This window comes from Apteryx mantelli, chromosome 17 (genome assembly GCF_036417845.1).
Source record: "Apteryx mantelli isolate bAptMan1 chromosome 17, bAptMan1.hap1, whole genome shotgun sequence".
Taxonomy (NCBI): domain Eukaryota; kingdom Metazoa; phylum Chordata; class Aves; order Apterygiformes; family Apterygidae; genus Apteryx; species Apteryx mantelli.
Genome location: NC_089994.1, coordinates 6,313,677 through 6,341,508, shown reverse-complemented (window position 1 = coordinate 6,341,508; position 27,832 = coordinate 6,313,677). Strand labels below are relative to the sequence as shown.

Genomic DNA, 27,832 nt, shown 5'->3' with positions numbered 1-27,832 from the left:
AGTGCAATGTCTTAAAATGAATGATGGCACATTATTATCTTCTTTCTTTAAATTCTTAGAAGTTAGGAATGTGCTGTAGTATTACACACTGCTCTGCAGTTCCCTTAAGGTCCTTGCTACGGTTGGCTCAGAAATTCCCTTTCTGATTTGTTTAGAAGATTGGTCCTTTTCAGCTAGTGAATCCTCTGGTGTAAACGGTGTTGGTCAGGGTGAAGGTACGTGTTTGGTGAGTATCACTAAAGATGCAGCATACAGGTGAATATTCCTTTCAAGGTGAAAGCCTGAATGTTTCAGCTTTAGGATAATCCAGGTTGATTCCAGTTTGCTGTTCTGTGTACGGTAGTTCCTAAATGAGCTGCTGAAAACATGGGGACTCCTCCCTCTGTTTCTGTGTTTTGTTAATTCTTTGCACTTTTGTTTGCTGTGTCAGTGAAAAAGTTTCAGCCACGTGACAATGTTATATACTGAAAAAATGTAAATATCAAATGCAGTTTATAGATCTGGCTGCCCAGTTTTGCTGTCACTAAATTTTGAGGCAAAATTCTTGTTGACTTTCTGTAGGGAAAAAAATCAAGTTCTGTCTACATGCTGAGTTGTTTTCTCTTTACTTCTATAGCTTGTTCATTCCGATTGTCTTCTAAGTGGCCTTTTAGTCATGTGGGAAGTTTTGCTGCAGAAATGTGTTCTGGTTTGGGTTTTTCCCCCCTAGTGTTTCTTGGAGTGAGTTACTACTGTCTTTAAAAACAGAACAAAAAATGACCTGATCAGTGTAATTATGAGGTGTTATCAGGAAGGAGTCTGAGTGTCTTGAGCATAACGTGAAAATACGGTCAGCAGTATGGTGTTAATATTACTCTTAAGTACCCATGGCTACAGTGTTAAGCAGATATTCCTGAAATGTTGTGCTGGTGTTGGAGGCAGGGGCTTGTAAAGCCTGTTTTTCCAATGAGGAGGAGGAAAAGATGGTGGTGTGTCGTAGGACCAGAATGGGACACAGAAAGGGGTTTTAGGTTACTTACTAATCCACAATATATGGAGTCATCCTGTCTTTTCTTTGTATGTTTGTTTTTGAGACTTGCTTTTAAGTTACTTGAAGTTGCACCAACTCTCTAATGTGGTAATGCCGTTGAAGATGTTTGAGAGTTTTCATCCTGGCAAAGGTGACCTGTGGTTTCAAAACCGATGCCCAGCCAGATACCTCCATATTTTTTTTTATTTTTTTGTGATCAACATGAAAATTGGTTGTCTCAGTGGTAAAGTAACTTACCTGGTCGGATAATTCTCTGTGTCAAGTGCTGTTATTTCTGGTAGCCTGGCAGGTTTCGTGGAAAAAATGTGTTGCCTTTTAAGATTGCACAGGCGTGTTTGAGACTTAATAGTGGTTGCCTGTCTGTCCATAGCCCAGATCCCAGATCAAGGGGAGCTGAGGACAATCTCTGAGCTTTTTGTCCACTCGAAATGGGTGAAAAGCTTGTCTTCATCCTTTAGTTTGCTTAGTTGCAAAGGAATTTTCCCACACCTCACCCAGCTCAATTTGAAAATACAGAAAGCAGTTAGTTTGCTTTCTTGATGGGCAGTTGGATTCCGCTGTGGGCTTCTTGTGCACCACAAAGTAACTGGAAGCTCCATAAAACAGCATCAGGATGCCATTTTACCCTCTAAGAATTCACCTTCTATGTAGCACAAAATAACCCACAAATTAATTTTTCCATGTCAGAAATAATCACAATTTGAACTTGTTATTTTAGGTAATGTTTTGAGGCCTTTCTGAAAAATCTAAAAGGTCATTGAAAAAGTCTCCCCCCTGTGATTTGCTGCTTTTGTAATATTTTGCATTCACCCTGCCATACTAATGTAATGGAGTGAGAGAAGATGGTTGAGAGATTAGGGTCTGCTAGGGTACCAGAAGACCTTAGAAACCTTGTTCATTTACATGTGCTGCTGCAGACTTTGTGTATGACCTTGGGTAACATTTGGCCTGTCCCCACCTTAATTTCATATCAACAGTAGAGGGATAGTAGCTCCTGTGTACTTTTGTTCCTCTTCAGCACTCCGTAGTTGAGATGGGATAGTCTTGTGTTGGTCTTCACCACAGGACACTTTATTCAGCTTTAATTTGTACACGAATTGCTCCAGTTTCAGTCTGTAACCAAGGAGGACCCTTCTGCAGTTGCAGGACCCCTTTGCCTCGCTCCAGCTCACTTCATGCCAGTGCATTCGCATGAGGCTGTTTGCCCGAGCCCCAGAGAGCCACTAGTTAGCCATCCGTATCATCTGCAGAGCTTATTGTTGGAGAGCAAGCGGTGCAGGGCAGCTCCTAATGCCACCCCTTGCCTGGCTGGAGACTCCAGAACATACCTGTAGAAATTCCCAGCCAAAAGGTGCTGGTAACAGCCAGGCCACCTGCCTTGGGTTATGGGCAATATACCCTGATGGTGTTCCCCAGAGTCCTCATGATGCCTACTCAATAGGCCAGGATGCTGCAAAACCACAGAAATCATGGGGTTGATATTCTTCCAGTGAGCCCCTAAGAGTCTAATTAATCTCCTACCATTGAAATTTGAGTGTTTAATCAAGACTACTTTGGTTTGCCTATTACAGAGCCTAATATTTACCTTTCTCGGTGGGCCAGTCCGAGAGCCCTGCCTGTCACGTGAATATGGCTAGTTGAAAATCGAAGATCAGCCCCGTTTCCAGTAATTGCCCTTCCGTAACCCTGTCTTTCCCCATTAATAGCAAGAAAAAGTCCAACATGACGATGACAAATATAAAATTAAAGTGTAACTTTTTATTACACTCTCTGTAGACCTACTACTTCTATGGAAGACACCTTTTTAATTATTTTAGCACGTTCTGTCTCCCTCAGAGAGCTACCGAGGAGCCCTTGTAGGCTTGGCTCTTCGGCAGCCTTGGCCGATCCTTCCTCCCTGCAAAGGTGAGTGTGGAGTATGGTGGCCCAAAACAAGGGATATGAGGAAAAAATACCTGGTTTAAAGCACTTGAAATCAAGATACGATTCAGTTCTTTATATCAGCACTTCTGTAGCAGGGTTTTTTTTGTTATTTTTGTGGGATTTTTTGTAAATCATTTAGAAAATCATATTGAAAGCAGTAGGACTTGTGTGGGACCAGGCTAGGAGGAGCAGATAACAGCAGCAGATAGTGGAGAGGGGAAGGTGCGTCTGCAGCATGGCAAAAGGGCATCGGCACTGCAGCGGTGCCGTGGTGGAAATGCTCCCGTGTCCCAGCCGCTTTCTTATCGCTGGGCTGCCCGACCTCGCCAGGGTCTGGCCAGGCACGGCGGGGTGGCCGAGACGCCAGCCCTGGAGAGGCAGCGAGTCGCGGCCCGCGGGCCAGCCGCCCCGTGCAGTGTTGGCAGTGTTGGCATCTTTATTCGCCTTTTGGCGTGGGCCTCTGGTCGTATTCAGCCGCAGCTCGGGGGCGCGCTGGCTTCTGGCGGCCGCTGCTCTGGCCATTTCAACTGACATGTTCTTGGTGGCCCTGGTGGTTAGGGTATGCCCGTCCCGCGCGGTCCGAGGGCGCTCCGTCCCGCCGGGAAGCGCGGGTGTGCCGCGTTAGAGATGCGCCGCCGCTCCCGGGGAAGCCTTTGGCAGCCGGCGAGGGAGCGATCGTGCAGGAAACCATTTGTGGCTGAAAACCTGTGAGCTGTTGCTTTAAAGGAGAGGGGGAGAGGAGGGGGAAAAGGAAAAAAAAAAAAAACCTTTGTGGGCTGTGGAGAGAAAGTGCTAGAACGGTGCCCGATCATGACTGGAAAGCAGGATCCCTGAGTGGTCACTGAGGCTTTCCGGCACGAGACGGGGACGCTGCTCCCCGGCAGCCCGCGATGCTCGGCGCCGGCATGCTCGTCCTCCGCGGCAGATAGCAGCCGGGCAGCAGAGCAAGCCGAGCGAGGGCCGCGCCGTCCGCGAAGGGAATGAGGCAAAATGTTGCTGCTGTGTTAAAAGGGAACGGCATCGGCTTTGCTAGACATGGAAATCGCTTTTCCGAAGGGATTGCTGGGCTGCGGTGCTCTACCCCGACCTTTCTGAGGAGCCTGACTGCTCTGCGTCGCTTTATGCTTCGGAGCCTTTTTTTTTGCACATATGTAATACTGGAGGTTTAAAAAAAAAAAAAAAAAAAAAGGCAAGCCCTGCCGGGGATCGAGAAGGCATCCCGCTAGCGATCAGCTGACGCTCCGAACCGACGGCTGCAATGTGTTGCTTATTCATTTTGTACCGTGGGAGCTGCAGGGGCTAGCCGAGAGCTGAACTATGCATTTCAAACAGCGCCGCTTGTGCAGAAAGAGGGGCGAGAGAGAGGCAGCCGGCCAGGAAAGAGCACAGCTGGACTTTCTCCTTGTTTTTATCCATTTCTGCAGGATCATGTATTTATAAGGGATGAGGTGGGCCACAGGGATCGCAGGCCTGAGGTGCGGCCTACCCAGTCAGTGCAGAATCAGGCCCTCCACTACCGGAACCGCGAGCGCTTTGCCACAATCAAATCAGCGTCTTTGGTAAGCAGCCACCCCCTCCCCGCTGTCTGTCTGTCTGTCTGCCTGCCTGCCTCCCTGCCTTCCTGGGAAAGGGTCAAGGATTTCTCCCCCCCCCCCCAATTTTATCGTTGGCATAGCAACTAGATATTGCACCGAAAGATGTTTTAGCTGTGTGAAATGTAAAATATTGAATGCATTTGATATCTGTATGTTCACCTCGGGTGTATTTCCAGTGTATGTCAAATAACCCACATTTGGGGGTAAAGTTAATGCCATCTCAGGTTTTTTTTAATATATTTTATTTCCTCCCTTCTTTTCTCCTCTTTTGTTAAGGCTGTCAGTGTTACCAAATGTGTTTTATCTGCATGTGCATAAAACGTCTCGGTGTGGATGTGTGAAATATGTTCCCGTGCTACGGAAATGCAGATGCTCCTTGAAACAATAAGGCTGCCGTTTGCAGGATGAGCTGCTGCCTATTTTTCATTCATTCATTCATTCGTTCGCTTAGTGCAAGCAGCTGCTCCCCGCTGTATTTTGCAAACCGAGCCCGAGGCGGCGGCGACGGGGTCCGCCGGCCCCGGCCGGGGGCTTACAAAGGCGAGGGGGATGGGTGGCACCCAGCCGGATTTGTACTATTGCAAATGTGATTGCTGGAGATGCCTTTGTAGTAGCGAAAGGGGTGTGTGCCGGAAGAGTTGGCCACCGCGCCGCCTCCCCCCTCGCGCGCGCCCCGGCTGGCGGCGGCGGCGGCCACCTTCGGAGGGGCGCGCCGACGGGGACGGAGGCGAAGACCCACCTCTGAACCGAAAATACGTGAAATGGGAAATAATTCCAGCCCGGCGGTGTTAGAGGTCACGTGGGCAGGCAGCGATCCAAAGTAGCCGCTGCTTGGCGGTGGCGTTTGCTGGCTGTAATGACATCATCGCGGCCCGGCCCGACATCACGGCGGCGCGGCCGCCCCCTCCGTGCCGCCCCGGCCGCCGGGCCCCGCGCGAGCCGGGAGGGACGGCGGTGCCCGTCGCCCGCGTCCCTCTGCGAGGCTGTCGCCGCTGCCGTTAGCGTTAAAATGCCGCTGGGGCGTGGGGACCGCTCACCCGGCGCTTCGTGGGCTGAGGTTGGGGACAGAGCGTCTGAGCTCCCTTTGCTCGCAGGTGAACTCCTGGATCGCCGTAGCCTGGTCGCTCCCCGGGCCGGTGCCCCCTGTTCCCCCTTCCTTCCCTCCTCCTGCCTCATTTAAAGCGTGACCTAGAAACATGTGCAGTAGAGGACTTCATGCAGCTCACCTGGCACAGCAGGGACCTCTGCCTTCCCGGAGACCCTCTGCCTCACGGCATTTTCTTTTGTGTGTGTGTGTGTGTGTGTGTGTGTGTGTGCGGTACAGTGCCAACGCTGTTGCCTGCACTGAACAAATAAAAGTAGGATGATATTTTTCTGGTTAAGTTGGTTGGCGGGAGAAATGATAAATGACTTGAGCATCATAATCTAAACATATATATAATTTGATTGATAAGTATCTGTGAGTGTATATGTTGTACAGAGTTGTATTTTTTTACTCCCTGTGGAAAGCTACTGCATCTTCTGTCCTGCCTTCAGCAGCAGAGTCCAAAACTCCCATCTTCCTCTGAATATGTCATCACCGAGCTATCTGAGTGGCTTGAAGTTATCTCATGGCGAGGCCCCCTTGTGAGCTGATAAAAGATGTTGGTATGAGGATATGGACTGTGAGGTCTTCCCAGACCTCTAAACTCTGGAGAAGACAGCTGATGTCCCAAGGTCACTCCTAAATCCCTTGGCAGTGTCCTGTGGGCTGGGACTGTGCCTACATTACTTCCTTGGTCACTTGGATTTGCTGAATCTCTGCTTTAGTGAGCAAATGACTATAAAGATGAAATTAATACTAGGTGAGGAAGAAATCAGGCTTTCTGGAGAACTTCTTCAGTTTTTTTGTGAAACGTGCTCTGATATGAAGCATGTCTGGGCTCGTGCTGGGAAGGCTCAGAGTTCACGCTAGTGCAGCAGTACGTGTGCAGCACCATGTATTTTTGGAAAGTGAGAATTCCCACATTTTGGCTCACTATATTAGCCAGCAGGCCTGCCTTTTGGGAAGCATGCAGTAGTATGTGTCAGGTGAAAGCTTTGTTGTCCCCATCATACACATACATTTCCCCTTTCCAGTACAGGGAGAACCTCCCCAAAACACCACTGTGGTATTACAGGAGGTGTTACTGTGTGCTTGGGTTTTAAGATGAGAGGGTTCATTTCACTGTTTATAACAGAAATATTTTATTTCATGTCTGCTAATTTTGTGATGGGCTTTCCCCATAGTAATCTTTCATTCACTTCTGCATATGCCAAAATGAAAATTTAGAAATTCTAACTTGAAAATTATTCCCTGCAACATGAAAAATGCTGCTCTGTGTGCTTGCTTGTGAAGTGTTGGTGTGGCTACCAGCACGCTTTTTTCATCGCTCTGCATTTGATTGCCTCTCGGTTACCGGATGATGTCACTGGGTAGTAGTACTGAATGCTGTTCCTGTTTTGGCCAAGGGAGAACCTCGATCGTGCCTGCCCTCTTGTCCCCTGCTGAAGCATCTGTGGGGAAGGAAAGGTTATGCAGTCGATACAGGGGGATATGGCCTAGGCATGGCTGAAATCTATAGTGCCAAACCAGCAATTCAGATTTCAGTGGATCTTTATTTATCTCTCCATGTTAGCTTACGCTCTCTCTTTCAAACAGCATCTTAAGAGTCCTTTGTGAACGGATGCTCAAGGTCCCATGGTGTTAAAGAACAAGCAAGCCAACATGGTTTGATAGTTCCCTATGTCCCTTCTGCTGACCATGGGTTGGTTTCTCAGCAGCTGGGTACTGCTTTCCAGGCACAGAAAGGTTATGCAGCGGAGAGAGTCATGTGGCCTGTATTGCAGAGAATCCGGAGTCTCAGAAAATGGGAGTTCTGACACCAAATTCAGTAAATGGAATGCTATTTGGGTGTAAACCTCTGTGGGTGAGATTTGCTGAACCCCCCACAAAGTGAAGGAAGGGCAACATCTCAGAGTAAAAGCACTGAGCTCTGGGGGCAGCAGGCTGTGCACAGGGCTTCATAGCTGTCCCTGCTGGCTCAGTTCAGGGACCGGGTCTGATCCTGAGCCCTCAAGTCCTCGTTGTTCAGTCTTAGGTCAGGATTTTGCAGACTGATGAAAGACTGGTATTTCTAAAAGGATGCTCTCAACTTGAAGTCTGGTCTCTTCCCCAAAACAAGCTCACAGTTTCAGGTAGTGTAGGGCTCACAGGCAGAAGAACTGCATTAGACAACTCTACGCTCAAGCTGTCCTGGTGATTTTAAATACGATTCTTCTGCCCTGTTGCTCTGCCAAAGCACCATGTGAATAATAAGGAAACAGGACAGACTTTCAGATTAAATGCCTGCCTCATGAGTAGTATTTTGGCTACCCACAAAAGGAAATAGGCTGTGAATACAGCTTTCTGGTCTTTCAGTGACACTTTGATATTACTAGTAACAGTTTAAGAAATATATATATATATTTGGGCAATATTGGGGTTAAGAAAGCTGAAGGAAGACTCTTGTTTTCTGAAACAAGTGCTTACCTTTGGTCATAATTCAAGCAACAGCTTTAACAGTCATTCTTTCCTGAACCACCTTCCTCTTTGGTCATTGAATAGACTTTTTTTTTTTTTTTGCATGGCACTTGTGGCACAAATAACCATCACTTACAGCAGTGCTACTGCGAAAGTACTTGTTGTAATGAAATTTACTATCTGCAAAGAAGATCAAATGCCTGCTCCATTTCCATATTATTTTGCAGATTACCAGTGGTCCACAAATTGAAAGTTAAAACTAGAAGCTTAAGCCTTGAAGCTGAGAAAGCTGCATTTTAAAAGAAAGCTAGAGGTTCTGCACCCTGGAAAGACTATACCTATCAACATTTTTCCTGTGAAAGGGGCTTTTTAAACAAGTGTAAAGGATCTGAGTGTCTGGCTCTTTTTCATGCCTGACCCCTTAAGACTCAACAGCTTCATACACTTTCTTGATGGCTGCTTTTACAGTTTTCAAGTGAAATGATGCAATATTTAAAACTTGAGACACAGAACAGGTAGCATGGATTCCATTGAAGGCCTTGACTTTCTGTTTGAAGTCCAGATGCCAGCAGAAGAATAGTGTGATCTCACCCTGGATCTGTGAACACCAGCTGTCTGGGTACATGTGAGCAATCTTCTGTGGATGTGGTCATTAAAATAACATCAGACCAGCCTGACTCCAAAACTTGGTACATTTACATGATGGCTGTTCCCCTGCACCCTCTTCTGCTGAAGCAATGGCATTTTATTCCCCATGGTGGATTTTGTCTTGAGACTTACCTGGCTGCTGCCTATATAGATCTTCGCTCTAAAAATACTGAATTTGTTCTTTCTTGTCTCAAAATTCTTTTGTTGTTTTGAGAGGCTGCTGGCATTTAATGTCTTGCTCAGTACTCTACCTCTGTCCGGCAAAGAGGAGCTCAGTATTTCATTTGGTCATTGAGAGGTGAGAGTAACTGTCCTTTAGGAGAGGGTTTGGTATATCTTGGATAAGCCATGTAGAAGGAGGAAGTCTAAAGAACTGCCAGTACTAGAGGAGAAGTTGGGAGGCCAACTTCCTTCTGTTAAGCAAAAATTTTGGAGGGGAAAAAAGAGTAAGCTTGGATTTTTAGATGACAAGTGAACTGCCTGTGAGAGCAGGTTGGAAAAGGCATCTGTCTGTCTCAGTTCTGTGTATGCCAAAGATACAGAGAGATAAGAGAAAATGTCATACCTTAATGAAAGCTGTTCTGTTTTATACAGATTTTTGATTCTGTTGATGACCTGATTGATTATTACAGGCTTCAAATAGAGCTTCAAGAAACTGCAGTATTTCTGTTTTAAAGGATCCTGACATTTTCTGGACAACATTTTACAGTGAGCAATTCAGTTGTCATCTTTTTCCCCTCGTAATCTAAGGGATTATGTTTGCGAAGTACTTTGTAAAGTTCAAAGTGTCTTTGTCTAAGAACCTCAGAAAGGTGATGACTGCAGCTCTTTCAAATTTTCTTTTTACAACGGTCACTAAAGCTGTTCAGCCATTATGGGCTTCATCTCTATAACCATAATCATTCATTCATTTAAATGTATTGACATGGGTACTCTGAAGTAGTTTTCTGTTACTAATCTAGTCATACTTGGTAACTACTTCAAGTTCATTCATTTTTCTCCATGCCCTGCCTGAAATCCCCATTTTGGAGAGTTTCCTCAAAACCAGTGTTCTAAACAGTAGTGGTCTTCATTAGTTCTTTAGCACCAGCATGTTGAATGCAGACATTTAAATCCACAAAAGGCCCACAAAGCCTGCTGTTCTTCTCTTTAGTCTTCAGGAATGAAATGCTCCTTTTTTTCCCTCTGACTTCTTCATGTGTCCTTATCTTCTGCAGTGACTGGGAGTCTTCATCAGTAAGTGTTATAATTAGTAATTTTGTCCTATTGTTGGGGATAAATATCCCCAGACCTAACATGACATCTTTCAAAGATGGGATTTTTGTCATGACAGAGGCAAGCTGAGCAGAATTAGAAACAAGGAGCATAGAAGCAAGAGGAAAAACAAGGATAAAAGATTAAATGATTTTTGCTGTAAATAAAACAAGTACACGTTCTAATTCGTGTTAGAGGCTAGAGCAATGGGGAGACTGATGAAGTTGCTAGTGGATTTTTAGATCTTTCTTATGTTCTTGCTGTTTGCTTTGTTCTGCCAACTTCTTGAAACCAAATGTGCCTTGCAGAATGGTCCACTGATGGAAAAAAAAAAAGTGAGGCCTCAAAAATCATGCATCCAAGAAGATCCTATACTGCTTCGTTGCTGCTTCTCTATCTCCATATCTTTAGGAGTCTCTGACCAAGTCTGTTCTCTAGAAGTCCTGTATTTTTTAATGTAGTAAGCACTATATGGCTGAAACCTTTGGTTTTTTTGATGGTCTTACCTGACATCTGTCTTTTATAATCAGCTTGGATGACTTCTTAGAGGAACTATCGTTACCTGGAAGCTTCTCTCACGTATCTTATTCTCACTGAACTTGATTTGCAGGTTCCTACATATGCTTACCAACTTCTGTGAAGTGTGACCATCGCTGTTATACTTCAGAAAGCTTTTTAAGCTACAGCAAAATGCACTGCTAATGCTACCTTTTTCTGTAGTCATTCCTACAATCTCATGTGTTCCTCATATCTGACTTAGGGGTGTTTCATTACCCAGCTTCAAGCATTCGGAGGCTGCCATGTTACACCTGTTGCTGAGGTGTAAGTATATATTTAATCCATTTAACTTCAAAATAACATTCCGAAATTCCTTGGACAAGAAGGATGTGGCTTGTGCATCATCACCTACCTAGTACTTGGTGTTTGACTTCACTACTGTGGCTTCAACTCCACCATCATCGCTTCCTGGTAATGGAGTCTGAGCTAGCAATATAGTTGGGCCCAGTTTGTTGTTTTCTCTGCAGTCAGATGGTTCATTTTCGAGGGGCAGGGGGACACAGAGGCTGTCCACTTCTGGAGCTAGGTCCTTTCATGCATGTTTCTGTTCTGGGACTCTGGCTATAATTTTTTTTATGTTGTTGGTAACTATTTATTGTAAGTTGTTCTTAATCCATTTCAAGGTGAAGGCTGTTTAAGGCTCTTCTAACCTCTTCTTCATACCCCTCTTCAGTGTTTGGTAGTTGTTTTGGCCAAGGCAGGTAGCAGCATGCTGTCTGCCTTGGATGACACACCAGTTGTGGTGATAAACTTGCTCATTGATTTTTGGGGGACTCCAATTTGATCACTTCTTCTCATCAGTTGTGAGCCCTGAAATACGAGCTGCCAGCAAGTGGGCTCCATGTGCTGCTCTGTAGTAAAGCAGCTACTTTTTTCACTGTTAAACTCGAGCCTTCACAGGTCACTAGGTGCATCCCATCCTAAATCTAAACTTGCTTTGAAGATCTCTGAAAAATGGCCTTTGAATGACAGCAATACTGTAGTGGGGGCCAATTCTTTCTCTTGGCTGCCTATGGAGAAATTCATCTGGAAGGCCAGGATCTTGCAAACTGCAGGAAGCAGCAGCTATTTTGTGCAAGAAGGCCTATTGGTTCATGAAGCTTCACTAATCCCCCCTAAAAGGCTGAGCTGTTTGCTTCGTATGTGTTAAGTGTGAAAGTAAAGGTCCCTTCTTGGAGCTGTGGTCTCCAATTCTGTATACATGCGTGCAGAGGGCTGCAGCTCTTTGGTTCCCAGGACTATCGTATAAGAGATGAGCAGACCCTTATATGTGAAGTTCCTGGGACTGTATTCTTAAAAAAGATGATTTCAAATTTGGATACTTTACTTCTTTTGAAATGGAAGCATTACCATTTGCATTTTCCTCTTAAAATTCTTGGCATGTCTGCACAGGGTTTTTTTTCCTCCTTTCCCATGCATGCACTCAGAGCATGGAAATCCATGTGAAACTTGTGAATTTGTTTCAGCTGAGCGGGGTTTATAATCTGCTTCGACCATATGATCAATCTTGTTAAGAGTGCTCGGTTCCAGAGCACTGTTCCCTTCCTAGAAAACTCTTGATCCCGTAGGCGAGAGCACTTCTTACGCAACACAAAGTGCCTAACCTCTCTTTTGCTAGCGTAAAAGCTCCTGCGTGTCTCTGCACCGGTCTTGGGAACCTGTTCATTGCAAGATTTGCAAGGCTGTCGAACATAAATGGGAACAAGACTTCAGCATCCAGAAAAGTAAAGCTGAGTAGCAATCTCTGACTGTTGTTCAGGAGCAGCCATCTAGAGAAGTGAAAGGCTGTTGTAATCAATATGGGGAAGAAAAGCAGGAAAAACTTTGCACTGGAAACCAAGTGCAATGCATGTGTGAAACGTAAGTTTAGCTAGGTGTAGGGTCTCCAGTGTGATTGTAGTAAAAGGCCAGAGTGAGGCAGAGCTGATATGAAACTTTGCAGTTTAGTAATGAAAATGGATTAAGTGGTTTGTTCTTATTTCTCATGAACTAGATTAAAGACTGGGGAAGTACTTCAGGAGAATGTGTGCAGATTGATGAAGACATGGGATCAGTCTGCCATCTCTTGAATTTTAACAAGAAATTTCGAAGGAGGCAGCTCTGAGCAGGAAATAGGTATTGAGGGACTGAATTGGAACTGTGGTGACTTGGTAAGGAAGGATGTATGGATTCGTGTTTTCTTTTCTTAAAATGGATGCTGTTTGCTAAGTCCATGTAATCCTCAGGATTTGCATCCTGTGTCTGAAGAAGGTTGTACAGCAGCCACCTTTGCGGATCTTTCCTTGAGTGGTTAGTAACCTGCTGCTTCCTTTGTTCATAACATGACTTTTTCTGCTGTTATGTGAAAACGTACATAAAATCCTCAGAAAAATGGGGGGCAAAAATCAGATCTGGCTGTCTGTGCCAGAAGAGAGAAACTTCATGGTGTGGTTTATGATACTAAGCAATAGCGCTGCCTGAAAGCTTGGAACAGCATTCCCTGGAAGTTGATTGCTAAGAGTACAGCAGAGCATGGTCTGCTTTACAGGTAAGCAGTTAATAAGGAGAAAGCCTGTCTGTGAAGGACACATAGCAGTGCTTTCCGTTTTCCTGACATCAGGTTACAAGACAGATCCATGAGCATGAGCAGGAGAACGAGTTGCGGGAACAGATGTCAGGATATAAGCGGATGCGGCGCCAGCACCAGAAGCAGCTGATCGCCCTGGAAAACAAGTTGAAGGCCGAGATGGACGAGCACCGCCTCAAGCTGCAGAAGGAGGTGGAGACGCATGCCAACAACTCGTCCATCGAGCTGGAGAAGCTGGCCAAGAAGCAAGTGGCTGTGATGGAGAAAGAGGTGAGTACGGGTATAGGCTCCCTGGAGGTGTGCCAGAAGATTGAGAGGGAGAGCTGTGTACCAGGTCTCTGGGAAAAGGCTGTGGATGTACCACTTAAAACCCATTGGTCTACCTTCTAGAGGATGGGTACTCCATTGGCATCGACCGGTAACATAGCTAGTGGCAGTTGGCCAAAAGAGACTGACAAACTTCATGCAGACCTTGGTTGCTGAGGCACATTAGCTAGGCCGTATGACAAAGTTTGCAGTGCTGTAACCATTCCTTCTGCGTTATTCAGTCTTTCTAAAAATCCCCATGTTAATCCATATGTTAAATTAGTGTTTTTTCCACCCTCAAGGGTTATTTTGCTGGAGAGATAGGAAGCATGAGGAAATTCATACATGTTTGTGGGCATTATGGTTTATTTTTTGTGTTTGTGTGTTTGCAAGTAGCTTTCAGTCAGCTGAATACTTACGGCTTTGTCTAGCACGGGATGAGAGAATGGTAGACTGAAAATGCACAACTGAAGATTGATTTTTATGATGGATTTGGTACCTGCTCCCTCACCTTTTTTCTCTCTCCCTCTCTGTGCCTTGCAGGCAAAGGCAGCTGCAGCAGATGAAAAGAAATTCCAGCAACAGATTTTGGCTCAGCAAAAGAAAGACCTGGCGACCTTTTTAGAAAGTCAGAAGAAACAATACAAGCTTTGCAAGGAAAAGATTAAAGAGGCAAGAAACTATCATTTTCAGGGCTGAAGGGGTGTGGAATGAGCACAAACTAGACTTTCCTTTTGATAAACCTGGGCCAGCCCAGGGTTTTAAGGGATACTGTCATACTTGGAAGCAAATTTAGATTCCTGGCAACTAAACTTTCAGGCATTGGGATCATCTGGCAACATTTCTAGAATAATCTATGAGGGTGCTAGAGAGGCCTGCATGGTTCTCTGTAGAGCAGGATCTTTGAAACCATGGGTGATGAGGTGAAATGGGAATTCATAGAGAATTCTTTTCCCCCTTTCCTTACCTGTTTTTCCCCTTAAGCCTTAAGGAACCACAGCAGCCATCTAGATGTCACTTTACTAAAAGCCTTGTGATCACTTACACAAATCAGAATAAAGAAATGAGTAACATGTACTATATAGCTAATCCATTGCAAATTGCATTGCTTAAGGACACTGTCCCCAGCAGACCTCCAAAATCATTTGCTGTTAAGCATGTAGAGGAGAGAAAAAGGATAGCAAGGAGCCCTGTTAGGTTTGTGATTCAGCAGAGAATTGGGCTTGCATTTAAGTCCCATTGGAATAAAGGAACCTGGAATCCAAGCTGGAATGCTTTGTAAAACGGACACAGAGCTGGGAAGGGAGCTGAGGCTTTTGACCCCTTCTCTTTCCTGGGCCACCAGAGCCTCCCCTTCAGTGGTGTTTAATGTCTTCTCTTCACGGTACTGTTTAGTCTTTGAGATGGTTCTGTTTTTCCTTCCACTTCTTTTTCCCCTCCTTTTAATAATACAGCTCTAAAAACAGTAGAGCTGGGCACGTGCAGGTGACAAGTCTGGTTCTGCTGATAGCTGGTGCTGTAGTCAGGCTTTTGGTGTCCTGCTTTTATGAATTAAATAGCAGAGGACTAGCCAGTGACTGGAAGGAAGGACCTGAGAGTCCTGTGTTTCTGTGATCCTAAGGAAAGTCCTGTTTTCTTGACTGTGCATGCATGCAGGAAATGAATGAGGACCACAGCACGCCGAAGAAAGAGAAGCAAGAAAGAATATCCAAACACAAAGAGAACCTGCAGCACACACAGGCTGAAGAGGAGGCCCACCTTCTCAGCCAGCAGAGACTCTACTACGACAAAAACTGCCGTTCCTTCAAGAGAAGAACAATGATCAAGAGGCACGAGATGGAGCAGCAGAACATTCGGGAAGTATGGCACTCTTCAATTCCTCTCCCAAGTGTTTCTTTAATTGTTTTAGCTTCGTGTCTATAAAATAGTTTGCTAATTATGTGATATTAGGTCTTCATGTTTCCAGTTGCTAATCTGAACTGAGAAAAATGTAAGAAATATGTTTTGGGCGCTAATACTCCATCTGGAAATGTAGTTGGTATATGGCTACTTTTATTAATGAAAGAGGGTGGCATACTTAGCTTCCAGATAAAAACATGATGTGGGCAACCCACTCTGGATGAGACGCATCCACCCAAACTCCCTGGCATTAGGTTTCTGGGGGAGCCTGCTGGGCACTTTTTGCAGCACTGGGCAGAGTGTTTGCCATGTTGGGGATGCATGTAGGAGAGCTGTGGGACAACTGAAAGGGCGTCATGGGAGCAGTTCCACCTGTTGGCTTAAACCTCACACAGTACAAATGTGTGTAATAGAACAGTAATAACCCTAAAGGAGCAGAAGGTTACGGTTGCAGAACGAAATGCTAAAAATTTAAGAAATACCAAAATTCAGACCTCTTACCTGTCTGCATTCTGATTGTCTTCAGATAATCAGATGTTGCTTTTGCCTTTGGGCCCTACTTAATGCACAGAACAGGTGTTAGTTTGTTAGAAGCTATTCAACATCTTGTTTTTCCCTTGCCTCATAGGCTTCATACAGCCAAATACTGCTTTGAAGAGAGAATTATTACTTTATTGTAGACTTTTCTGTGCTATCCATCATTACAATATCTGAATTCTTCATGAATGCTGTTTTTGCATAAAGACTATTGGTATTTTAGTAAAGGCAGAGAGAAAATGGTCAAAAATTTCTAATAACCATGTCCTTAGTCTGGTGACATCCGTTTTTTCAGCATCCTTAACACTGCCTAGTATTTTACCTGTTCAGAGCTTAGCTTCCTTTGGCTTTAGATGTACCCAGGGCTGCTCAGTTGCTTTGCAAATCACATCCAAAGATCTCAGCTTGGACACCCTGAAAATGAATGACTGAAAAATCAGATTCAGGCACCCTTATCACTGCATACAAGCTCTGAGGCAGGGATGAGAACAGAAGTCAGTTATCTAGCATGGTATTTGAGTGTATTTTAACCAGGAAACCTACCTTCTCTCCCTGAGCTCCTTCATTCAGTCTCTTAAGAGACTTAGTTTTCAGAATGATGTAAGTGTCTTTTATTTCCCTAAAATAATTTTCCTACTAATTAGTTTAAATTCACTGGATCAGACACCTAAAGTAAATCACACTTTTAAAATATCAACGTAAAGGTTTGAAGTAACCACACAAGTTGTTCTTGTGCAGATGGGAAAGCGTTTGTGCGAAGTGGAGTGCCTCCATATGTTCACGCTGCGTGAGCTAAAGTCAGGCGTGGAGTGGGCAGGAGGCATTCGAGATGCAGGTTGGCCTGTCCTGAGACTGAGGCACAAATGTCACAACTTGCTGCCTGGGCCGAAGTGTTGCCTGTTCAGTGAGCTACCTGCCTTTACGTAAATGGGCAATGTTTCAGTGTATCAGTAGGTCTAATTTTTGATCGTGGCTCTCAAGGTGCAAGTTCTGTTTAAATTTAAACATGCACAGTGTCCTTATGGCCAAGCATGCAGAGATGAGTCCTGACCCAGTTTCCCTCCCACCCCTCCTTCCCCATCCCGCTAACCCTGTCACGGCTGTTACAGCCAAAGGGGTTGGAGTGCCCGTTTGCAGGCGCTGACATGGGGAAGTCCACCAGGATTACAACATGCAAGGAACAACTCAAACAGCACAATCAGATTTTTTTGTTCCTACTGCAGAAACTTGTTAGAGTCAGCCAGCGCTGGGCCCTCGCTGTGCTAGGCACTGTACGCTAACGTAGTGCGAGGCAGCCCCTGCTGTGCCTGTCTTAGGCCAGCGTGAAGCACAGCGATGAGTTTGGGAGCAGAGAGCTGGAACCGAGACGTACCAGCCAGACCATCTGTGAAGGTCGTCAAATCACCAGTAAGGGGTACAGCTGTAATCACTGCTTGACTGAGTTGGATTCATCCCCGTGCTCTACAGGTTATTGGAAATACCTTGAGACAGAAATATTAACAGAAATCAGTGAAAGAATCAGATACTCTCCTCTTTCTTGGTTTGCAACTCGGTGAACGTTTTCCTAGACTGCAGGGTACTGTGCGAAGGATCTCTTATGTGCACATGCAAAAAGAGCATGAGACTTGGAAGACGTTCTCATTTTACAAAACTTGCTGCAACTAGAGTAGGGCCAGAAATCACCTATACACAGCAGTAGCTAACATGTTTTTTTTCTTAATGTTGTGTGTTGGAGCTGCCCACCTTTGCTTTGACCCTGTTAATACTAGTGGTAGATGGGAAGCTTCACCTCCCAGCGTCCAGCAGGGGTTCCCGGGTAGTTTAAAACAGACAAACAAAACAGTCCACCCCTGATTCGGGCATCACTGTCAGTCACCCCAGCTCTGAGCACCGGGAGGATGGGTTAAAACCTCCTGTGATGCTCAGCTGTAGCACAGGGCTTGCGCGTTGTCCCAGTGCCACCTGCTGGAGACTCGCTGGGGGATCCTGGCGGTGCGAGAGGAGCGGGTTACCGAGGGGATGCTAGGTGGTTGCTTTAGAACCGTTCCCATCGTGCTGTTGGCAGTGCGTGCTTCCCTGCGGCACGTGAAGGCCCTCGATGCCGTCTGGATGGGTGACTAAAACACCCAGTCCTGCAAATTGCACTGCTGCGTCTTTGGGCAGAGGGAATCACTCCCCAGCTTTGCTTTCTTGTGCTTTGCTGTCATCTTGTGCAGGAGTTAAACAAGAAGCGGACGCAGAAGGAAATGGAGCACGCCATGCTGATCCGGCACGACGAGTCGACGCGCGAGCTGGAGTACAGGCAGCTGCACACGCTGCAGAAGCTGCGAATGGACCTGATCCGGCTGCAGCACCAGACTGAGCTCGAGAACCAGCTGGAATACAACAAGCGGCGAGAGCGGGAGCTGCACAGGAAGCATTTCATGGAGCTCCGGCAGCAACCAAAGAACCTGAAGGTGCTGGAAGCTTTAGTTCCTCCTCTTCCACCCTCTGTCCTGCCATGCTTGCTGAGGCCGGCCAGCCTGTGCACTTGCCGCCTCCTCCATGCAGCATCTATGCCACAGAACCACCGTTCTCCAGACCTCTGTGCTTTCCCTTGCATCCCTTCCCCTTACGCAGAGCCCATCTCTTACAAAAAGCAAGCTATGACAGCAAAGAGCTCACTGAGTATTTTTTTTAAGTGCCATGTTAATTTAGCTTGCTGGGTAAAAATAGCCTAGTACTCAGCAAAGTATGACAGAATTTGCTTCTGATGAGCTGTGCTTTCTTCAGGCCGCTGCTCATGTCAGCCTATAAGCCTCAACACGGAAAGGGGCTGGGTGATGCTTCCTTGCTTTCAAAGTCAACGAAAGGAAAAAACGTGTGCTGAGCACCATGCTTTATCCTCCAATTCAGCTACTGGTTAATTAGAAGCCTCTGAGCTGCTCTTGGAGATTTGTGTTCCTCCTCCGAAAGGCCAGGGAAGCACGTTCCTTTTTTGCTTCTTTGCACTCTTAATAGTTCTCAGATCTGCAGTCTTCACCTAGCGTACAGTCAAGCGAGGGAGGCAGCTTGTGGGGGCATTTGCGGGGTAGTGAAAGGGGGGGGTCTTGGAAAGCAAAAGCTTTCTGAAAGGTGTGCAGCAGGTGACTGGCTAGGTGACTTGCAGGAAGTAGTGGTAGAAGATGGAAATACCCTGGGTTGATGAGTGTTTAGTGGATCTTGTTAGTGGCCAAGGCCTGCGGTCAGCAGCCCCCTGGCATGTGCTGAGGCAGGGCCTGAGCTGCCGCTGCTCCTCGCACCGCTGCGGGTGTGAACGGAGCAGGCGTCTCCCAGGGACAGGGGCAGGAGATAGTGCAGAGCATGGGGAAAACTGATTCTCCCCGCCCTGTCTGTTCCCAAAGCTCTTCATGCTCTTCACATGGCTCCTTCCTTGGCAGGCTATGGAAATGCAGATCAAAAAGCAGTTCCAGGACACATGCAAAGTGCAAACAAAGCAGTACAAAGCACTGAAGAATCACCAGCTGGAAGTAACTCCAAAGAGTGAGCACAAGACAATTTTGAAGAGTCTGAAGGATGAGCAGACGAGGAAGCTCGCCATCCTCGCGGAGCAGTATGAGCAGAGCATCAATGAGATGATGGCCTCGCAAGCGGTAAGTGCAGCATCCAGCGCTGCCTGTCTCTGGGAGCGGGGTTCCTGACCGCGGTGCGCGCAGGAGCTGCTACAGTCGGGCCGTATAGCACGTTGGGCTCTTCCTGCTGGCTGGTTAGCAGTGCAGTTGTGTTTGTAACATTTTAAATTAGTGCCTCAGACACCACTTTCCTTTTGTAACAAGCATCCAGCAGAACATCCTTTCCTTCCTCCTCCTCCCTCGCATGCTGAGGTTTGGGATTTGGATCTTCAGTGAGACTTCTGCCTCTGGGTGTGAGTGGGAAAGCAGATGTGTATAAAGCCCTTCCCACTTTCTTATTCTGCCGCAAACACAAAAGCTGCGATTTGGGTCACACGGAGGTGCAGGCTCCCTGGCTTTGGGAAGAAAGAGCAGTGTGTTGCTAGTATCAGAGCAGAGGAGTTACTAGTGGAGGCTTCAAATTGTTGTCTCCCCCCCCGCCCGATGATCTTACAGCTACGACTTGATGAGGCCCAAGAAGCAGAATGCCAAGCCCTGAGACTGCAACTCCAGCAGGAGATGGAGCTGCTCAATGCGTATCAGAGCAAAATTAAGATGCAGACAGAAGCACAGCACGAAAGAGAACTCCAGAAGCTGGAGCAACGGGTGTCACTGCGCAGGGCACATCTGGAACAAAAGGTACGTTTGGGGCGGGCTGCTGGGGAGTACGTGGCTACGTGTGTCAGTCTCACCTTGGACGCAGCAATTTTCAGGCTGCTCCGGGTCACTAGTGAAATTGGTGCCGAGGACCAGAATAGACGAGTGGATGTTTTGGAAGGAGCTGGCTAGGCCATTTCAGTAACTCAGTGAGGGGAGGGGAGAAGCTGGTGTGTGTGGGGGGGTGTTGGGCTGCATAAAATCACCTGCAAAACATGCTGCCTCGCTGTATGAAACAAATAGTTCAGCAGAGCTTTGCAAAAGAAAACCTCAAAGCCACCTTTCCTGCTTCAGCACCGATCATAAGCTGAGGCCAGGAAGAAATTCTGCTCGTTACTTATTGGCCCAATGCAGCTGTGGGGGAAAAGGAGTCCTCCAGCTCCTGGCGTGCCGGAGAAAGGCCGCGTGGCCCGTGCTCGGAGGGGAGGCCTCCTCCTGCACCTTTCTGTCCTGGCTCTGGCTCATGTCAGCTCACAGCGAGGCCATGAGAGGTGGGGGACTGTGCGAGCAACCCTCCCTCTGTCCTCCTGTGTTCCTCGGCCCCTTCGGCATGTGCCAGTGTCCTGTTGCAGCGGAGCACAGCTGGTGCCGCTGCGAACGGAGCAGCAGGTGCCGCCGGTTGGGAACCCGCTCGGCCGGGGCTGGGAGGCTTTGCTAAGCGGCTGCTGACTGTGCTTCTTGCAGATCGAAGAGGAGCTAGCCGCCCTGCAGAAGGAACGCAGCGAGAGGATAAAGTTTCTGTTGGAGAGGCAGGAGCGAGAGATTGAAACGTTTGACATGGAGAGCATGCGAATGGGCTTTGGGAATTTGGTCACATTAGAATATCCCAAGGAGGACTATAGATGAGATTCAATTTCTTTGCCATTGAAAAACAAAAAGGAAAAAAAAAACAAAAAGAAAAAAAGCAAAGTAATTCTAAAACTTGCAAAACCAACATTCCCCATGTTAACGGGCGTGCTCTCTCTCTTTCTGTCTCTCTTACTGACATCGTGTCGGACTAGTGCCTGTATATTCTTATTCCATCAGGGGCCCCCTTTCCCCCCTGTGTCGAGTCCCAGTGGTGGACAGCTCCTGGCGGTCTTTTTCATAGTATGTCACAGTATTGATGTCTCTGTGCAATGATTAAAAATGTTTCAGTGAAAACTTTGGAGACAGTTTTAATGGAAAAAAAACAAAAAAGTGGATGTATGTTGCTTTTGAGCAATCACTCATTTTACCACCAATCAATGGAAGTACAAGCAAAAAACAAACAAACAAATGATATATACAAACCCAGGGGGAGAGAGACTAAATCCGCAGCCTTACCTTAACTAGCTGCTGCATAATTTTATTTTATTTTTATTTTTTTGGTATTTATTCATCAGGAATAATTAAATAATAAAAATAAAAATTTTATTAAAGATTGAAAAATTTGATACATTTTGCAGAAAAAACTTAATCGTGATGTACATATCAGTGGTGACATATTATTACTTTTTTGGGGGTGGGGAGGGACGGGGCAAAGATCTGGTGATTTTTAGAAGAACCATGCCAGGCGAGGCGGGGATTAGACCTCGGTCTTCGGCATATTCTTGATTGTATCATAATCATTTTCTGCTGTCGCAGAGAATGTGAATACACTTAAATGAGCCCACAGGATCCCAGTAGCACAAATTGGGCTTTGTCAAATCGTGTATTTTGTGTATAGAAGGAATTTAAGGAGAGCTTTTACTTATTTTCATATTGTATTTTAACTGTTTCTCTGATCAAAAATTTTTTTACTTCTTCCCCCCCTTCCCTCCTGGTCCCAGCCACCCCGCCCACTTTCCAGTTCAGTATTTGGAGTTCAACAGTCTGTCAGATCATCCTGATCCCTTTATTTTCTTTTTTTTTGTTCCTCCCCCAAGTCCACCCCCAACCCCATGATCTTGGTCATAAATATTGCATTATTCACACTTTCAAACTGTGTATTTTCTTACAATAAAAAGATTAAAAAAAAAGGCTTTACTTCTTTTGCATGCACTTTAAAAAAAAAAACAAACAAAACAACAAAAACATTTTTCAGGTTCAAAGGAAGAGCATGAATAACTGTCAGAGCTTTTAATTATATTTGTAAATAAAAGTGTTCATCACAATGCCTCGCTGTCTCATTGGGGCGGGAAGGGCGACCCGGGGCCTGTCCCCCTCCTTGTTCCCAGCACGGTGGGAAGAGGGGCAGGGGCCCGTGGGGCTTCGTGCCCTGCCACCGCTGCCCTTCCGGGCTGCGGGGAGCAGCGGAGGGACAAAGCCGGGGGCCTGGGAGCGATGTGGGGTGAGAACCCCCAAACACAGAGCTACAGGGAGGCTTCCTCGTCTGAGGCTTTTGGAGGAGGTCGGCTGTCCCCCTCGGCTTCGGCAGTGCTCTGCTTGTTCGTGCGCAGGTGGCAGCAAGACCCTGCCAGCCTGGTCTTCGCGCTGTTGCAGTGCTTGCAGGGGCTGCAGGAACTTGTGGTTTTTCCCAAGCCCCTGCTTTGCTGGTGGAGTTTTAGTGCATTTGACTAATGAATGTTGCTCATTTATGCCCCTCTTCCAGCATGAGCAGTGCTGAGCTGCACCAGCCATTGCTAAGCGCAGTGTAATACAGCTGCTCCCGGCTCTCTGCACCCACCTGAGGCATTTCTAGTCTTGCAGGCCTTGGCTTTGGGTAGCTGGGGGTGTTTCCTCTCCTCAAAATTGTCGGGATTCTGACTTCCTTCATTCTTTGCTGGGCCTGTGTCTATGAATTATTGCAGTTCTTATCAGAGGTGATACGAGTCTTGCTGTAAACTGGGCCAGTCAGCTCCCGAGTACCTGTAAGCTTATTACAGTTGACAACAGATTGCAGCAATAATTCATACGGGAGAATGTTTTAATGGCTGGAGTGGAAAAGGCTACTTTCAGGCAGGAACATACTGCCTTTCTTCATTGTAAAGAGCAAGTAATGTGACTTTTACAGGGTGTTGCTCCGCTGCGCTGGGGTATATAACTCACCTTTTTCAGACCTCTCAGATGTGCAGTACCTTTGAGAAAAGGAGATTGATAAAAAAGCATGGGATGGCTTCTGGTTCCAGGCCATGGAATTGCATTGGCTTCATTTTTTTAAAAACTTCTTAAGGCATCAGACCTGGACTGAGGGTTCATTTTTGTCTGGATGTGCTTAAGAAACCACAGTGGGCCTAACTGCAAGCTTCTGGAAGATCAAGAAAAAAAGAAAACGCTGCCAATGCAGTGTCTTCAAGTCTGCAGTAGTCCTCTGAGTTAGGCTGGGGATACTTCTCATGAGCTGAAATCCGCAGTCAAGGGTTTGGCTTCAGCCAGTCCGGCTGCGGTGGCTGGGGCTCCTGCAGAGCAGCCCATGCTGGTGGGAGGGAGAGAGGCCTCCAGGCAGCCCCACCATGTGTGGCAGGAAAAACAATCCCCCCTGCCCAGGCAGGGACAGGCACAGACTGGCTCTTCTACCCGCTGGAAAACATCTTCTAAATGAGCTGGGGTCTATCAGCCACCGTGAGGGAGGCAGCCAGGGTGCGAGGATTCGTTAACAGCCAAACCTGCTTCCCCACAGCTGGCAAAGGCACAGGATAGAGCTGCGAGCAAATGTTGCCCCATTAGCTGCAAGGAATGTGAATGCTCTGCATAGGTAGCAGAGGAGGTTTTTCAGGGGATAAGTTACCTTGTGATGAATGAGATAGTGGCTTCAAAAACACAGCCTGGAAAAAGTGGCGTCCTGTCTTAATTTTTAAAGACAGACAGTCAATGCTCCATTTGCTATGAACCTCTACTGCGCTTAGACCATGTGTTTAATTGCCTTGTGCTCCCTGACAGACATATCCTGCGCTATATGCTCCTTCCTTCAAGCTAGCAGGAGAATTTCTGTAACCCCTAACAAGCAATTTGAGCAAATTTCAAGCTTTAATCCACCAGCTGCTTGCAGCAGGGGCATTAAGGTTGCATAGATTGTGTGCGTGTGCTGGTAAGAGGATTTTTGGAAGTGACTTTCAAGCAGGAAGGCTCAACAGTTGCCTGGTGCCTTCCCAAACATTCAGATATTAATTAAGCTCAAAGCAGGCATGTTTTTCTGAAGCATCAGCGCTTCCTCTCCTGGGCTCTATGAGACAAAGCCAGAGGTGTTTCAGGCAGCGCTGCCAGTATGTTGGGGCTCTTCTCACAGGGTTCCAGCTTCTCGCCTCCGTTATGTCAGGAGGAAGAAAGGGAGTGCATTACTCCAAGCTGCTCTTAAGCAGTCCCCTCTCCCCCCCAAGAAGACAACCACAAACATCCACTGGGCAAGTTTTTAATTGCACTGTGATAAACAGCACGATACCAGACTACAGCAAAACTTGAACAGAATAAAGTAATTAACAGATCAGAAGGCATCCCTTTAAACCAACTTCCTTGCCTAATTCAACCAATTATTCCAGCATTACTTTAGTGGAGAAGCGGAGGCATTAGCCAAATACTTAATGAGAAAAAAAGCAGCTTCCCTGAGGCCGCCATCTCCTCCTCTCTCCTGGAAAGGTAAGACTCTACATGCCAGTATCAACCCAGCAATGTTACTGCACCTACACCACTGCTGCATAATACCATTTTGGTACAATACAGACACTTTGAAATAACACTGATTCTCAAAGGCTTTGATTTCCCTTACACTCAGGTCAGCCTGGAAGGGGGTGGCTGTTACGGAGGCAGCTTTTCAGAAGCTTGACCAGTTAGCTATAGCCTGTAGCCACAGGAGTCAGCTGAAGCACGGCACAAGTCCAGGCCACAGTAACACTGAAGCAGACTTAGATCATGGACAGTGACAGCGTTGTGGTTCAGGTTACGGTTCTAGTGGTCAGTTTGGGAACAGCTGGGTACAAGTCACTAATCAAACCGAATTACAAAGAAGAGCTTTGACCAAACCGGTCTCCAAGGGAACAGGGGACATCACACAGTGCTTGTCTAGGTGGGGGAAGAAGGGGGCTACCTACAAGCACAGGCTCCCCTCTCCCTACTTCCCAGACAGCTGCTCATAGAGTTTTGGCACGTAGTCATCCCACTCTGCCTGGTAGCAAGTGCCGGCCACGGGCACCCCCAGCTCATACTTGCTGCGGAAAGCCGCCACTTTGAACTTCCCTCGTTTGTCGCCAGAGCGGTTAGACAGGATGGGCTCGTTGCAGGTCAGCTGCTTTGGCTGCTCATACACCAGCCACACGTACCGGTGCAGCCCTGCGGGGAGGAGAGAGTGTTACGGAGCGCTCGCTCGCCAGCAGGAAACCCTTACTCCCGGAGGAGCTCTCACGGGGTATCAGCACCCAGCCCTACTGCAACCCAACGCGCAGGTCTCCAAGTATCACATATTCCAGGGTTTAAAGCTTACTCTGAAGTGACCTCAACAGCTCAGGGAAACAGAAGGCTGCATCTACCTGGGAAGCGCTAGCAGCTGCTACCATCATTCTCCAGAATAAAATGGCTAAGTATGATTGAGCTAAAGGAGCTTATAGAAGATGGACTAGACATGCTCGAACAACTCGTGTCATGCCCAGACTAGGGCTCCCCCCCTCCAGTCAGCACTGCCTACCATGCGCAGGCAGAACAGCGGTGCCCATCACCAGACGGCCAAGGGGACTGGCCTTGGCTGCATGCGGCTGCAGACAGCCCTGTGCCGGGCCGTTTCTGCAGAGCCACACAGGCAGTTTAACCACGCAGCTCACCCAGCTGGCTTCTCAGGCCTGCCCACCCTCCCCTGCTCACTGCATTCAGCCATTTGCAGCACAGCTGTGCTCAGAGTACACGAACTGCAGCTCCCAGGCACTGACCTGTTCCTTTGGGAGGTCCTGAGCCAACATAATCCGACAGCACTTTCCCACTCCCCACATCGTTGCCTTTCATGTTGGTCACCAGGAAGTGATGCCATTCCCTGAAAGGGAAAAGCAACAAACAGTAAGACTGCACCACACCCCCTCTTTGCTAACGCTCTTCCTCGCTCTCAGCTGCTGCTTTTCCATAAGGCTGCCAGGGTAGAATTGAAGCTAGTAACTACCATTGGCTCACTGGCTGGCCAAACACAGAGAGCATCAGTCCGCGTAGCAGGTACTGCCTTCCCTGCAAGCTTTACTTCACGATGCACAGCCATCATAACTAGTTCTGTCATCCTACTCTGCGGCTGCGGGAAAGTGAGAATCCAGAGGCTGACTCGTACTGCACGTTTCCAAGCCTGACTGAGCAAGGTGAACTGGTTTAAGATCCCACTTCTAGCACAGGCAGACCTAACTGCAACACACACGCTTACCACATTACAGTGAGTAGCAGACGCTGCGTTCCTCCAAGCTGCAGCAGCCCCCTGAATATCAGTGGCAAAAGCAGCTGCTCTTCCCAGTGCCCATCCTTGCGTCAAGGAGAGATGCAAGAACCCTGCTTCCACCCCCAGCTCCACACTTACTGCCGCACGCCAGGCAGAGCACGTTCCCCACCTGCTCCCGCGCCTCTTCGCAGACCAGGAGAGGCTGCATCTCCCCAGGCAAGACAAGAAGCTGCCCACCCCCCTCACCTGAACTTCGGGTCCTTCCTGCTGGGAGCATCCGGGTCTGTGAGGACCAGGGTGTAGAGCTTCTGGGGATCGCAGCCATCCCACTCGATGCTGGTGGGGCGATGCTGGACCTGGCGGGGCGAGAGCGTTAGCGCCAGCAGCCCGCGCCGCTGCCCGCGCTGCGCAGCCCGCGCCAGCCAGCAGCAGCGTGCGCGGGGGCCGCGCGTGAGGGCTGCGGGCAGCGGCGCCGGGGCGCGAGGCGCGCAGGGGCCCGCCCGGCCCGCCGCAGGCCGCCCGCGGGGCCCCGGAGCCGGGGCTGACGCCGCCCCCGCCGCGCTAGGGCGGGCGCCGAGCCGGGCGCCTCTCCCGCCTCCCCGCAGCCGCAGCAGGCCCCGGCCGGGGGCTCCGAGCGGCAAGAGCGAGGCCGCGCTGCCGCACGGGCCCCGCCGCCTCCCGCCATTTTGCCGCGCCCGCCGGGCCCCCCGCCGCCCGCGCTCACCTGCGTGGGGGTCAGCACCTTGCCCAGCTCGTCGATCTCCACGGCGCCATACTTGACGCGCAGCGGCTGCGCCGGCTTCTGCTCCACCTCGGTGAGGCTCAGCGGCCCGCTCCACAGACCCAGGTCCACCGGCATGGCCGCCCCGCTGCACTGCGCCGCGTCGCGTCGCGTTGCGTTGCGTTGCCCCGCGCTGCGCTGCCCCGCGCGCTGCGCCCGGCCCTGAGCGACAGCGGCGCTGCGCAATCGCCGCCCCCGCCGCGCCGCCCAATCGCCGCCCCCGCCGCGCCGCGCTCCCATTGGCGGCGGCGCGCGCTAGCCCCGCCCCCTGCCCCGCTCGGGCCGAGGGGCGCTCGCCGGGGGCGGCGGGGGGCACCGGGGGGGGCCGGGAGTGCCGAGGCGCCGGGCCGGGGCCGCCTGGGCTCCCCGCGAGGCGGCTGCCGCCGGCGGAGGGCACGCGGAAGGTCCTCTGCAGGCCGCCAGGGCCCGGGGCTCCTCGCCAGGCGCGCTGCGGTGCTCAGGGCCAGGGCGCGGTCCGCACGGAGCGGGCGCATCGGGGGCTCCCGCGGGCCCGGGCGGGACCGCAGCCGTCTCCCGCAGCGGGAGGCGGCGCCGTCGCTCGTGGCTGCTGCATCCCCCGGCCAGATGAGCTTGGTGGCGGGGAGGGGGC

The 27,832-nt window shown here is 48.5% G+C and overlaps 2 protein-coding genes across 6 annotated transcripts in view; one reads left to right on the top strand and one right to left on the bottom strand.

Annotated features, from left to right (window-relative positions):
- TAOK3 (TAO kinase 3) overlaps positions 1 to 22,278 on the top strand; it is a 101,110-nt gene extending 78,832 nt beyond the window's left edge. For all 5 annotated transcript variants that reach the window (XM_067306787.1, XM_067306782.1, XM_067306784.1 and 2 more), the window contains 8 exons: positions 4,378 to 4,512; positions 13,149 to 13,385; positions 13,965 to 14,093; positions 15,078 to 15,281; positions 18,074 to 18,313; positions 19,277 to 19,489; positions 19,964 to 20,146; positions 20,849 to 22,278. In XM_067306787.1, the coding sequence (XP_067162888.1) occupies positions 4,378 to 4,512; positions 13,149 to 13,385; positions 13,965 to 14,093; positions 15,078 to 15,281; positions 18,074 to 18,313; positions 19,277 to 19,489; positions 19,964 to 20,146; positions 20,849 to 21,010 (1,503 nt within the window). In that variant the 3' untranslated portion in view covers positions 21,011 to 22,278. The remainder of the gene's footprint in view (positions 1 to 4,377; positions 4,513 to 13,148; positions 13,386 to 13,964; positions 14,094 to 15,077; positions 15,282 to 18,073; positions 18,314 to 19,276; positions 19,490 to 19,963; positions 20,147 to 20,848) is intronic.
- A 2,158-nt stretch (positions 22,279 to 24,436) lies between these two features.
- Positions 24,437 to 27,376, bottom strand: PEBP1 (phosphatidylethanolamine binding protein 1). Its single transcript, XM_067306804.1, has 4 exons — positions 27,166 to 27,376; positions 26,688 to 26,797; positions 25,957 to 26,057; positions 24,437 to 25,366 (listed from the first exon to the last, which is right to left on the bottom strand). Exons 1-4 carry the CDS (start codon positions 27,298 to 27,300, stop codon positions 25,149 to 25,151), a joined length of 564 nt encoding a protein of 187 aa, XP_067162905.1. The 5' UTR covers positions 27,301 to 27,376; the 3' UTR covers positions 24,437 to 25,148.
- Positions 27,377 to 27,832: the final 456 nt, after the last annotated feature.